Below are 13,531 nucleotides of genomic sequence, written 5' to 3'. Positions count from 1 at the left end.
AAAGCTTTTCCTGTATATGCATGGGTAGTCATGGAGGGGAGTGATAAATCTGTGTACCGAGCAGGGGGAAGCCAGAGATACGAAGTTAGGCAACCATGACAACCCTTCTTAAAGGGAGTACAGACTTCCAGAAATAATCCCTGGGGAAGCCCTGACACACACAGCATCTGCTGCAAGAATAAAACACTCTGCTATCCCCAGACTCCTCAAAACAAAAAAAACACCCTCCCTGTAACATTCCGGGTTCTGCATCAGGAAAACAGTGGAAGAGCAGTCCAGGTAGCAGAGCAGCACAAGCTGTGATGTCTTTGCTCTCCAGCTAGGGCAGAAGTAACTCCTCTGCAGGCACATGTGCCTGGCCAGCAAGGCAGGACCACAAGCGATGGGCCATGAGAAGCCCTTCCAGTTCATAGCCCAGTCTCTTAATGCCTCTGACTCTCTGAATCTGTCCCCCACGCAGCCATGGATGCCCCTCTGGGGGTCACAGCCACCAACATCACCCCCTCCGAGGCGCTGCTGCAGTGGAACCCACCGCTGTCAGACGTGGAGAGCTACATCCTCGTCCTCACCCGCCGTGCAGGTATGTCAAAACCCTGTATCCCCTCTCCCCCATGCCAAAGCCCAGGGGTCAGCGAGTGCCCTCCACGGCGGGAGGAGGGAAGGAACCCTTGCCTTGGGAGGGCAGCAGCTGGCAGGGCTCTACCCCATCCCCAGGCACCAGATCCTCCTGCCCAGGTCCCATGGTAGTGCCCTTCACAAAGCCTCAGGGCATGGCAGTCCGCACAGGAGCAGACCGGGATCCTCCTGCTTTACTAACTGGCTCACCAGCAGCAGCCCAGGGGCAAACCAGTACCCATCCCAACAGGCTGGCCAGAGAGGTGGTGGGTGCCCCATCCCTGGAGACATCCCAGGCTCTGAGCAACCTGAGCCAGTGCAGATGTCCCCGCTCATGGCAGGGGTGGCACTGGATGAGCTTGGAAGGTCCCTTCCAACCCAAACTCTTCTCTGATTCCACGATCCCACAGGAACTCATAGTGCAGCAAACTCTATGAAATCCACTATTGAAGGGAAAGAAAGCAGCAGGAAAATATAGAATGTGTGGGAAAAATAAGGCCCTCCTTCAGACCAAACACCACCACCACAGCTCAGCTGCCACACAATAGCTCATGGTGTTTCAGCAGTATCAGTGCTTTTGATCACGAGTTCATATCCATAGACACATTTTGGAGAACCACCTTGAACATCTACCCTAAGTCATCTCTTTTGGCTTATAGTTGCAGGAGAAACTATTCTTGTGGATGGAGTCAACCAGGAGTACCAGTTGACCAACCTCCTGCCCAGTACCACCTACACAGTCTCTATGTATGCCACCAATGGGCCCCTCACCAGCCAGACCATCAGCACCAACTTTACAACTCGTACGTACAATCACCTCCCCCAGTGTCCATTGTGAGTCCTTAGCCATATATCCATCCCGGGAAAAACAGCCAGCAAGGCTGAGCCATAGCTCTTCTCACGTACATGTGGGTGTAAATGTTGCCATGTGCCAAAAGGACACCCAAATACCAGTATTGGGCCCAATACAAAACCAGAATTTTAATCACAACAAGCATAAACCATCATTTGCACTCTTTCAACATTTATCCACCCTCCTTTCATTGATTTCACCTGATGCGGTTTCCCAATAAGACCCTTGAGGGGGTCTTTTTCTTGCCCAAGGCCAACGTCCAGAAGAGCACTACAAGCCGTTTTGCTCACAAGAAGCTTGACAGACCCCATAGCATATGAATTTCAGAGCCGTTACCCTTCAGATAGCATGCAGGAGGAGGACTTTGAGAGGGTTTGCAGACCTCTGTTCAAGGCTGAGGATGAGTGATGACATCTGGAAGCCGAGGGCAAGGATGGACTTTGGGCTGTAGCTCAGGGTTGTGAGGTTGAATCCCAGTTGGGAAGAGGGGCTGGGGTGGTTGTGTGTGAGGACTTGTACTTCCCTGGGTCCCTATCCACCCTTGCAGTTTTGGATCCTCCAACAAACCTGACCGCCAGCGAAGTGACTCGACGGAGCGCCCTGCTCTCCTGGGTGCCTCCCGTGGGAGAGATCGAGAACTACATCATGACCTACAGATCCACTGACGGCAGCCGCAAGGTGAGAGTCTCCTCACAAAGGAAGAGGCTCATTAAGTCAGAGAATAACATCACCGTGGAGAAATGTGCAGGAGAAACCCAACAAAGCGAAAGAACGATGGTCACTAGGTCAGGGAGATATCAAAAGGGCAAATGCTACTTCCTGCATAAGCAATACTTTAGATAAACAAATAGAAAAAGCAGGAAAAGATTGCCTAAGGCAAAATCCTTATGTACATCTGCAGGTCTGGGCATGGGGGGCATGCCTGGAAATTTTGGATGTGTTTCACAACTTGTGAAACACAAGCAAGCTGACGCAGGAGAAAATTATCCCACAAATAGAGATGCTAAAAATGCCATTTGCCCTTCTTGCAGAAAGGAAGATGGGTACAGACAGCTAATTAACCCTGCAATACAATATATTTGATTATTTAATCAGTGTGTCCATATCTGCCTGTTTGGAAGAGCTGCTACAAATGCTATCAGAAATATGTCACCGCAAATAGTCTCGTTTTCTTTGCCGGTGTGACTGGCTCGCAGCAGCCAGAGGATAATAGCTTTGCAGAAGGGGCTCGATATAACGCTACGTGGCATTGGCTGACAACCAGAAAAATTAACGTGACAGGAATTGATGGAGTCGGAACTGGCTGATAACCAGGTTTGGCCAGCTCTACTCCTTGCGATGCTTGGCCAATCTGTCACGCCCCGCATTGGGGGCATGCAGATCCCAACCGAGTCAGTGAGAATTGCACACGGACCGCAAACATTTTAAACCTCCAGTGTGCCAACTAGCTAGCTTTCTCCCAACCAAACCATCCCAAAAGGCTGAACATAGTCATTGACCTCAGGCTGGCTTAGTCCAGGGGTGCGAGCAGCCACGCAATGCTCCTCAGCCAGGCACCGAGGGCTGCGGCAGTTTGTGGCTTCCCTCCTCGCTTGCTCTTTAGGCTCCCCATCGCTTTTCTCATCTGTTGCTCTTCGTGTCTACCTCCTTCTGGGACCCATGTACAGGAGCTGATTGTGGATGCTGAGGACACATGGATCCGCCTGGAGGGGCTTTCTGAGACCACAGAGTACACGGTGCGCCTGCAAGCTGCCCAAAACGCCATGCGGAGCGGCTTCATCTCCACCACCTTCACCACAGGTGAGGACTTGCACCACATCTGCTCGGCCAGGCGAGGCTTAGCCTACACATCATGCTGGTAGACATGGACTGCTTTTATGGGCTTTCCCTCCTTAAGCAGCATTTCACCATGATTTACAGAGAGGTACGTTCATTGCCATGACCCACAGCCCAGGGTAAGGGGATTCGAGCTTGAAACCAGGAACCACCTATCAGGCTCTTTGCCTTGCCCTTGCCTCTCCTCAAATGCATAAATAGAAAAGGAGACAGAAAAAAAAAGAGGAGGGGAGAGGGGGCAGAACACACCACACAAAACCCAACAATGTATATCAACAGGTATGTTCCTGGAGTAAGTGAGGAGAGACCCAGCTGGTGTCCCCATGCTGTAGACATGGTCTAATCTCTCACAAATCATAGAATGGTTTGGGTGGGAAGGGACCTTCCCAGCTCCCCCAGTGCCCCCCCTGCCACGAGCAGGGACATCTGCACCAGCTCAGGTTGCTCAGAGCCCCGTCCAGCCTGGCCTGGGATGTCTCCAGGGATGGAGCATCCCAGGAAATATCAAGCAGGTGCATCTCAACCACCATCAATGGAGTCTAGACACCAGAGCCGGCATGTCCACAGAAGCGTGGTTCCACTGATTTTATTTAATTGCATTGCTCCTTCCCTCCCTAATTCTAGAGAAGTTACAATCCCACAAGACAACAGGAATGGTTGTTTCCTTTCCAAATCAAAGGGTGGGCATCCACAGCCACTGCACCTCTCACAGATGGAGTGCTTACGCTTGCAAGAATGAAACTTGCATGAAAATGCCACCATTGCCCCCAACATTTGCAACCATTCACACTCAAATCAATGCAAAGTGTCTCATCCCTCACCCTCTTTGGAAAGCCTTGCTAGGCCAGGGCACTTAACAGACAGAGAGCATTTTGTTCAGGGCTGAATCCAACTACATTTCTCCTGGGCTTCAAAAGCACTAAGAAGCCTGAAGATGACGTTCACCAAAATTCCTCCCATTTGCGCTGCCAGTTCGATTAGGAGAGTTTTCCTTGAATCTGCTCTGGATACCCTTCCCCATCCCAGCTACATGCAAAGGTCCCTTCACCTGCTTTTAAGTGATGATAGAAACTATTTACGTCAACTCTTCTCTAATGCATCTACGGATCAGGCTTTCCTGTTATTCTTGCCTCTCACGTGGGCACATAAAGCCAGTGCAATTCAGGCAGGTGATGGAAAAACGCATGTAATCTTGGAGAGTCAGGGATAAAACTGCACAAGAGTGCCTTCTCAGATGGGATAAAGCAGCAGAAACACTCGCATCAGGCAAGGAGAGCATCATTTCCATTAAACACAAATGTCAGACCTCAGCAGTGTTACAGACACCATTGGCAGCTGAGGCAGCATCCGAGCACAGGTTTCACTTGCTTTTAAGATGGAGATAAGCATCAGCAAGACACCAGTTTCTCACCACTTACCCCCTATATCGATGCTACAGAAGCACCCAGGAACAAACATCAAAGCAATGCGATCCATGGGCAGCATCCATCCCTCAGCAAAGAATTGGGGTCTGGGCTTCAGTTCACTCTGGCAGCCCATCAGGGCACTCTGCAAAGAACAAGGACTTGTCTTTGAAGAGACAAAAACAAACAAACAAAAAACCCAGGCTTAATTTAAATTGTTTTGCTTCCAATTTAAATTGTTTTCCTTCCTTCTGCTCACAGTACACATTCCAGGGTTCTTCCATTCCCTCTGACATATTAATAGCTCGGCCTTTTTGTTTCATGTTTGCATAAGGTTCTTGGGGAATTGTATACAGATGGGACAAAAGGAAGAAACAGATACAGTATTTATAATTTATACTGGTTTGAAATGTCTTTCAAGGTCTCCTTGGCTCTTAGAGATATGAATATAAATTAAGAAACAAGCAATCTCCGCAGAGCTCAGGGGAGCCTGAAGTGGTTGCCTTTGAAGCAGTTTTTATTGTTGGATACTATAAAATGCAAACAACCTTGCACTACAGACCACGGAGATGGGAAAAAATAGGGGTTCTTCAACATTTAGACAAAGTGATGACCTCCAAGTCTCCAGGTCACCAGGGTGGAGAATACACCCAAATGGGAAATAACAGATAAACGTCTGTACCCTGGTCCTATGGGGTATCATGCAGTTGTGACGGATGCACGCTACATGTCCTTCATGCCTTCTCGATGCATTACCGAGATACCCTCTAAAGCCACATCCACATTGCAACCTCTTCATTCATTTACTCCATCACCCATACGCACCAACAGCAAAGAAAAAGATCTATTTGCCCCCTTTGCATTAAGTGAGAAAAAACTGAACCTAGAGTTGACATCCCAATACTGCTGGAGTCTCGTAGTTAAGAATCTCTTAAACTCTGATCCCCGAATGAGATGTTTCTTCATTAGAGGATACCTGGAGCACAGCCACACAGCCCACACTGCCCATCTCTAGCATCTTACACAGCCTAATTCCTGCTCAGTTTGCAGGTGACAATCGGCCCAGTGTCAGTCCACCGTCATTTCCAAGGGCATGGATCAGAATCCTGGAATCCGTAAACTCCTAAAAGTTATTTGTAGCTAGCAGTCCTGAGAGGAGACCAGGTTTCAGTGTTTCCACAGCTGTCTAAATATGCTGGTGACAGCTTAAACCCCAGGGTTTCAGACACTGCGCAGAAAGATGATCCAAGAAGTGACATCCCTCGTTGTTCAAAGTGATGTTACCATGTACCTTTCCAACATAGGATGTATGGGAGGTTAGTTAACACATGCACACATTTTTTTCCATTAAATCTTCTGGTGTTGTTGGCAGATACAAAATCCCACTGCCTCACAGAATAACTCAGGATGCAAAAGCCAAATTAGACCTTTCCTGGATCATAACCTGTGGGGCCCAAGGCATGTGGAAAGGGTGTCGCTCTGTTTAAATTTTGCCTTTTCAATTTTTTTCTTTTTTTGCAGGTGGCCGTGTCTTTGCTAACCCTCAGGACTGTGCCCAGCACCTGATGAACGGAGACACACTGAGCGGCGTCTACACCATCTCCATCAACGGGGACCTTGGCCAGCGGGTGCAGGTGTACTGTGACATGACCACCGACGGGGGCGGCTGGATTGTGAGTAGCCATATGGTTCTCATAGAATCACAGAACAGTTTGGGTTGGAAGGGACCTTCAAAGCTCCCCCAGTGCCCCCCTGCCCTGAGCAGGGACATCTGCACCAGCTCAGGTTGCTCAGAGCCCCGTCCAGCCTGGCCTGGGATGTCTCCAGGGATGGTTCATCCACCACCTCTCTGGCCAACCTGGGCCAGTGTTTCATCACCCTCAGTGTAAAAAATTTCTTCCACATGTCTAGCCTGAATCTCCTGTCTTTTAGTTTAAAACCATCACCCCGTATCCTATCGCAACAGGCTCTGCTAAAAAGTCTGTCCCCATCTTTCTTATTGGCCCCTGTTTAAGTACGGAAAGGCTACAATAAAGTCTCCCCGGAGCCTTCTCTTCTCCAGGCTGAACAACCCCAGCTCTCTCAGCCTGTCCTCATAGTAGAACTGTTCCAGCCCTCGGATCATTTTTGTCCTACACATTGTCCCCATCACAAAGTAACCAAGCCTCATCCTACCAGCGGAGCCAAGCACTACACTGTGCAGGAACAACAGCAGGCTGAATATCACACGCTTCATTTCCCACGCCATAGGGAATGGCCCACACTCCAGTAATAATAGTTACACTTGGAGAAAAGCCCTTTGATTTATTTGACGTGCTTGCAATGCTTCTGGAGAGCAAAATCTGGGACTGAAGTTGATTTATTGTTCTAGAAATGAAATTAATGGCCAATAGCTTTCATGGGGAATGATTCACACTGCCGGCAGTAGGAGGGTGTCAGGCATCACCCAGATTGAGTCCACATGGGAGCATTTTAGAGGCAAACGCCTGTTTGGCTTTTGAGTTGCACAAACACTGCTTGTCTTGACGTAGATGGACTGACAATTTAAGTAAATAATGCTCTGGTGCTTTGATTTTATTCGTGTCAAACGCTTACTTACATGCATTACACAAAACTCTACTAGATGTATAGTCAAAACAAAAAAGAAGAAAAAAAAAAAAAAGGTCTTCCTCAGGTGCTGATTTCTAGCATGGATGTTATTTTAAGCCAGCAATTTCCCTCCATCTCACTCTGTCTCAGAGCATCCCCTTGGATTATCACAGAAAGAGCCAGCCAAAAGCAGCCCATGCTAGGAAACCAGAGGCACCACACATAGGGTAAAGCAGAAAGCTCAAAGGCTGATTACTTCTCATTATAATATTGATTTGCCTTGGACATCACATAACATCTCTTCAGTTCCTCCATCTGCACAGGAATTAATTGCATGGCTGCCCTGAACACTAACTAGATGGGCATTGCAATTTTCTTCCCTGAAAAGTGCTATGGAAAAACAAAGTATTTTCTTTATTTTGTGTGCCTCAAAGGCCAGTGAGGCCATCCCTCTTCTTCACACTGATTTCATCCCCAATCTTCCCCCACAACAGGTCTTCCAGAGGCGGCAGAATGGGCTGACCGATTTCTTCCGGAAGTGGGCAGATTATCGGATTGGCTTCGGAAACTTGGAGGACGAATTTTGGCTGGGTAAGATGTTCACCGGTTCTCGTTCATCGACATGTCAAACCTGCACTCCCCAGGCACCATGCTGCTTGCCCGTGCCAGCTGGTGGCTCCTCGCCTTTCACCCCACTCCTCTATGCTCTCCCTTGCACAATTTTCCTTCTGTTGTTCATTCCCCGAACTGCACATTAGAAAGTCACTCATGGACACACCACAGAAAAGCACATTGTGAAGGCCAACAACTCCCTAATTTGCTCCTCCTAGGAGAGAAGTGGGTACGCTGAGGGTTTTCATGGACCAAAACCCATCATTCTCCTTTGGGAGATATCAAATAACCTCCTATAGGTTCCATTGGTGGCATCTACAGCTCATAGACCTCACTTGGCCTTGGCCAAACCAGTTGCCCAAAGAAAGTAGGAAAGCGGCAACCTCGCATAGTCATGTGGAGCTGGAGCTTGAGTGGGGACAGAGAGCTCAGATCCCACCAGTGCCAGGAGAGACAAAGACTTAACTAGAATTGCTGTTGCTCTCTGATTGCTCTCCTCACGCTCATCCCCCACAGCCATTTTATTTGCCTAGAGCTTTTTTGTTTGCTCATGGAGCAGATCCAGGAACCGCGTCTGACCGGGTGTCTCGCTGCTTGCCTCACCAGGCTTGGACAACATCCACAAGATCACATCCCAAGGGCGCTACGAGTTGCGAATAGACATGAGGGATGGTCAGGAAGCAGCATATGCCTACTATGACAAGTTCTCCATCGGTGACGCCCGGAGCTTGTACAAGCTGCGAATCGGGGACTACAACGGCACTTCAGGTACAACCTCAGTGCTAGCGAGTAGCAGGGAAATCCTGGGACTGGTGGGTCTGGCACTGTGAAGGAAACCCCAGTATCAAAGCATACTTTTCTGGATGCAAACCCGTAGCCCTTTCTGCCTTCCCGCAATCCATCATGTAAACCAGGCTGCTAAATCCCACTAAGGACACAGGGAATTTTCCATTGGGGATTAGATATTTAATATCAGAGGCGTTCGCTGTTCAAATAACCAGGTCAATCGTCAGAGGTGTCCTCTCACTCAGCAATAACTGGATGATATATTTATCGCCCCCACCACGGCAATGGAAAAATCTGAAATCCTCTGCATCACTTCCTCACACAGAGGCCAAACACTGGCCGGTTTTGCAAGGACACCATCACACCTGCTTGCTCAGTCGATGCAGAAGCGCTAGGCTTTGGCCACAAGAAAACAGGGGTTAATGGGCAATAGAGGGAGGGTACAGGGGTCTCTTTCCCAGGAAGGGGGAGAGGGCTACAGCTGCAGCCCCTTTAGCAGGGATAGACATACCCAGTGCAAGCCTCCATGATCCAGACAAAACTTCACCACCACATACTTAGTGAGGAACCCCACACCATATCTAACATGCAGGAATTTGCCTGTACGACATCTGGTAGTTAACCACTGGAACAGAAGCCACAGGGATCTTGGTTGCAGGCAACACAGCACTTGCTCTGACCTTAAGTCCCAGGGCACGAGGCACCCAATCTATTGCCAAAAATAGCAATAACAGTGCTGCAGACAGAACTCCCTCCCTGTCCCCATGCAAGCTCTTCTTCTAGCTGTCCAACCAAGGAACTTCTGCCTCACCTTGAGCAAACAGAGCCAAGACTCACAAAATGGCTCATGGCCAAGAGGTTTTCTCACAAGCCTGTCGGTGGCTGGACTGCACACAGCCACCATGAGTCCATATGGTATTTTCTTAGGGACCACCAAGGAACATATTAAGAATGTCTCCTGTAAGTACATGATCTATTTGTAATAATGACATATTTCACTCTGGCTCTTCTTTCACCTAAAAGCAACTCTCTTGTTCCTCAGTAAAGAGGGGAGATGAGGTTGGTGGGTTTGGTGGAATAAGACATCATGCACCTTCCAAAAGGTTCTTCCCCTTATTTAAAGGGAGAAAAGAAGGTCAAGCATCTTGGTTGAAGAAGCAAATGTTTGGCCTCCTCTGGGAGAAATTCCCTTTGGCTAACAGGAGGGAAGGAAGCTGAAAGCATCCTGAAGTTATGTAGCAGAGCCAGGCTTTAGAAAATCAGAGATGCCCAAATCTAGGAATTAATTCCTTTCTGGAACACTGAAATTCAGTTGCAAAACCCTAAAGCATTTTATCTGCCAAGCCCAAGCAGCCTCTAAATTTTGCTATGGTCTGTATTGATCCTAAACCAACAGCAGAGAACCTCAGATGAACCAGCTGTGAGCAATTCTAGTTAATGTTATTCCCAGACCTTCAGTTGCTTGAGCTGTTGATTGACAGGCTACCACATACACCAGAATATCCCGGTTTCCTTGTGAAAAGACCAGATGACTTGGGATCCATCCCCTCTAACGGCATCTCTTTCTGCAGGGGACTCCCTCACCTACCACCAGGGCCGCCCCTTCTCCACCAAGGACAGGGACAACGATGTCGCTGTGACCAACTGCGCCATGTCCTACAAAGGGGCCTGGTGGTACAAGAACTGCCACCGCACCAACCTCAACGGCAAGTACGGAGAGTCCCGGCACAGTCAGGTAAGAGCAGGGCTGGGTTGAAAGCCTTCAGCATTTCTTCTAGCAGCATCAGCAAGCACGAAGCAAGCCCAAGCTAGGGCCGGGGCTGCGTGGTTGGTGCACCAGGGTCAGCAGCACCACTGGCGTGACCCAACAGAAGCTGGAGGAAAAGGAACCACCTTCAAGCCATGTAGGCTGGTGCTTCGTGTCTCACGCTGGCTGCCATGGTTGTTTACCGCAGCATCTTGCTACACTACATTAAAAAAAATAATAATATATATATACATGAAATTTGATCAGGAGTCTTTGAGCAGTGGGAAAAACCCATCGAGCCACGGCAAAAGAGTTTAGTGCTCCAGCTGTAGCAGGTTCTTCCTTCTGACTTCTCTACAGTGGTCAAGCCTGTTTCCTTCCTCTCCCACTCCGGTTTCATGTTGGGGTATTTCTTTACCCTGTGCCTTTTCTCTCCCTCCTGCCAGGGGATTAACTGGTACCATTGGAAAGGCCACGAGTTCTCCATCCCGTTCGTGGAAATGAAGATGCGACCTTACAACCACCGTAACATCTCTGGGAGGAAGCGACGGTCCTTACAGCTCTGAGCCAGCTGAATCCCCTCCTGCCTCCCACCACCTGACCTTTTCTGTCATTTGTTTGTATTTTATAATACAAAAAGGGGGAAAAAAAAAAAATTACTACTCGTCTGAGATAGCAACCTGCCCCTCATGAGTGCTGGAGGGAACCACGGCACAAGCAAAAGCCGTTGGAAAGGAAAAAACCTCATTGCTTTGCACCTGTCCCAGAGAAATACCAAATTTCCAGTCTCCCTACCCCAATACCCTGGCCCTTAACATGAGAAGAAAGACAGAGAAAGAGACAGACAGATTTTTGATATATTTTTAAAAGACTTAGAAATCCCCATCAAACTCTGTTAGAAACGTTTGTCACAGGGCTCACAGCAGAAACATTCCCCACAGAGACACTGGTGTGGCCCTTTCTACCCCAGTCGTGGTCAGGGACACCCGTCCTCTCCCTGCCTCTGTCACCTCCTGGCAGGGAGGAACCAAGCTCCATGCCATCCTGGAGACACCAGCTCTTCCAGCAGGCAGACGTCCATCTCTCCTGACCCGGTCATCCCATCCCCAGTTTTCACAGGAGGGCTTGGTGAGTATCTGCCTATGTAGGCAAACCCTAGAGAGCCCACAGCTCACGTGTTGGCGCGACCACAGCCAAAGTCATCCGCATGTGCACGGGGTGCAGGGGAACAAAAGCTGCTCCACCAGCCCCAGCCTGCATCATCCACTCCTCCGAGCTGACCTCATCCCACTTCAGGTGCACAACATCTGCTTGGGTTACGCAGAGCTTGATGGAGAAGGAGGCAAATTAAAGGACTTAGGAGAGGTGCTTTCGTTCAGGGACTTCCACAGACACAGTGAAAGCAGACAACACAGCCAAGGGAAGATGAGTACAAGCTGAGAAGTGCCCATCCCTTTCCTTCTTGTACACCACCCCTCTTTGCCACCATCACAAGAGGGACACAAATCTCAGTGCCTCGGTATCACCATCTCTGTAATGGGAAATCAACCGTTTCCCCTCTTGGAAGGAAGGCTTAGTCCATTCAGATTTTGGAGCACTTCAAGACCTTTGGAAGAACAGATGAGTTTGCTCTTCCCATTCTTAACTTCTTCCATCTTAAGGATGATGGACCCTTCAGATCTCTCTGGCTGCACCCTGTTGTCATTGACACCACCTCCACGTAGCCCAAACGACCGCCACGCTGGAGCCACCCTCTGCTGAGGGCTCTGGTCAATGCTGGGCATTGTCACTGGCCTGGTCTCGGAGAAGGGAACTTGTCCCCGCATTCAAGGACAATGCAGTTCATCGCTGGGTTGGCAGCCAAGAGAGCATTACAAACGCTAAACACTGCTTTTTGATTTTATCACACTGAAGCTGCTTTGTCTCAAGAAACATCTTCCAGATGGCAACATAAAGGCATCTTTGCAGTAGCTTATAATTCAGGCCAGTGTCTCTTTCGTGATCATGCTCCTGGATTTTCTGACGTTAAGCACAGCCTCCTTGTCCATGCCACGTACTGGCACACAAAATCATAACCCCAAGGTCAGGATTAGCTACAAGGTCCAGCCCTTCAAGTGGTCAGCTTACAAGCTGCAGTCCAATCTGAAGGAAGGATGCTGTAGCTCAGCAACATCTCATATGTAACTGAGGCATCTCTTCTTACTTCCTATCGCCATCAAATCAGGCAACAAGCCAGCCAGCTGAGGAACAGGTCAGTGATTCAGGAACAGGCTGCAGATGATGGGATCTCTTGCAGGACATGGCCAGTGTCACAGATGGCAGCATGTCACACCTCCTGAGCAGCCTGCCCTGGTTTAGGTCCCAAAAGCCAACAACAAACAGCATAGAGAACCAATTAAAACCTAAGAAACTCCTAGTAGACCATCAGAGTAATATTTTTCCCAACATCACCATGAGTTTATAGGCAAGAAGTATCCTAACAAAAGCACTATAGTGCAGTGATTATAATGAGGATCAGAGACTTGGCAGCGGATGGCATTCATCACCTGTCTCAGATGGTCCTGTTTGATTATCTACCCAGGTGAAAGGAAGAGACATCAGCAGAAACACAGGAGCTCATCATTTCCAATCAAGTGGAAGGCAAGAAACTTCTCTTTTCAAAAGTACAAGTCAAACAGAAAATCAAAACACACCGTGCTTTTCCAGGAAGTTCAAAAGAAGATCCTCAAAAAGGCTGATTGTTCTCTAAATAGATTTACTAACACATATCTTTCTCCTCCTGCTTATATCTGTCATCCCTTTTATAAGACCTGTATCTGGGATGAGAGGACCTGGTTGACACAACTACATTGTTGAGTCTGAAGGACACCCTTGGAGACAATATGTGACCTTCCAGTGCCATTATATACCAGTGCTGGTCCTTGATCTCACACGCGGTACACCAGGGTGTTGCATTTCCATTATCCTGGTGAAACACAGTTGCTAAAAATCTTTTAAAGGAAAGACATCTACATGTGGTGGTTTTGTTCTCCTGGTGATAACCTAGCCCAAGCCTAGACACACAATCAGCAATGGCAACCCGCTAATTTG

The 13,531-nt window shown here is 48.6% G+C and overlaps 1 protein-coding gene across 2 annotated transcripts in view; it reads left to right on the top strand.

Annotated features, from left to right (window-relative positions):
* The window catches only part of TNR (tenascin R), a 30,137-nt gene extending 19,130 nt beyond the window's left edge, over positions 1–11,007 (top strand). The window contains exons 13-21 of one of the 2 annotated variants that reach the window (XM_065648917.1): positions 461–580; positions 1,281–1,418; positions 2,016–2,146; positions 3,136–3,268; positions 6,229–6,380; positions 7,791–7,887; positions 8,515–8,676; positions 10,266–10,429; positions 10,888–11,007. In XM_065648917.1, coding sequence (XP_065504989.1) covers positions 461–580; positions 1,281–1,418; positions 2,016–2,146; positions 3,136–3,268; positions 6,229–6,380; positions 7,791–7,887; positions 8,515–8,676; positions 10,266–10,429; positions 10,888–11,007 — 1,217 coding nt within the window. Of the gene's footprint in view, positions 1–460; positions 581–1,274; positions 1,419–2,015; positions 2,147–3,135; positions 3,269–6,228; positions 6,381–7,790; positions 7,888–8,514; positions 8,677–10,265; positions 10,430–10,887 lie in introns of both variants that reach the window. The other variant, XM_065648916.1, reaches the window with a different exon arrangement.
* Positions 11,008–13,531: the final 2,524 nt, after the last annotated feature.

Source organism: Caloenas nicobarica, chromosome 20, assembly GCF_036013445.1.
Source record: "Caloenas nicobarica isolate bCalNic1 chromosome 20, bCalNic1.hap1, whole genome shotgun sequence".
Classification (NCBI taxonomy): Eukaryota; Metazoa; Chordata; class Aves; order Columbiformes; family Columbidae; genus Caloenas; species Caloenas nicobarica.
Note: the sequence above shows the minus strand (reverse complement) of the source record. Positions and strands in the feature narration are given on the sequence as shown.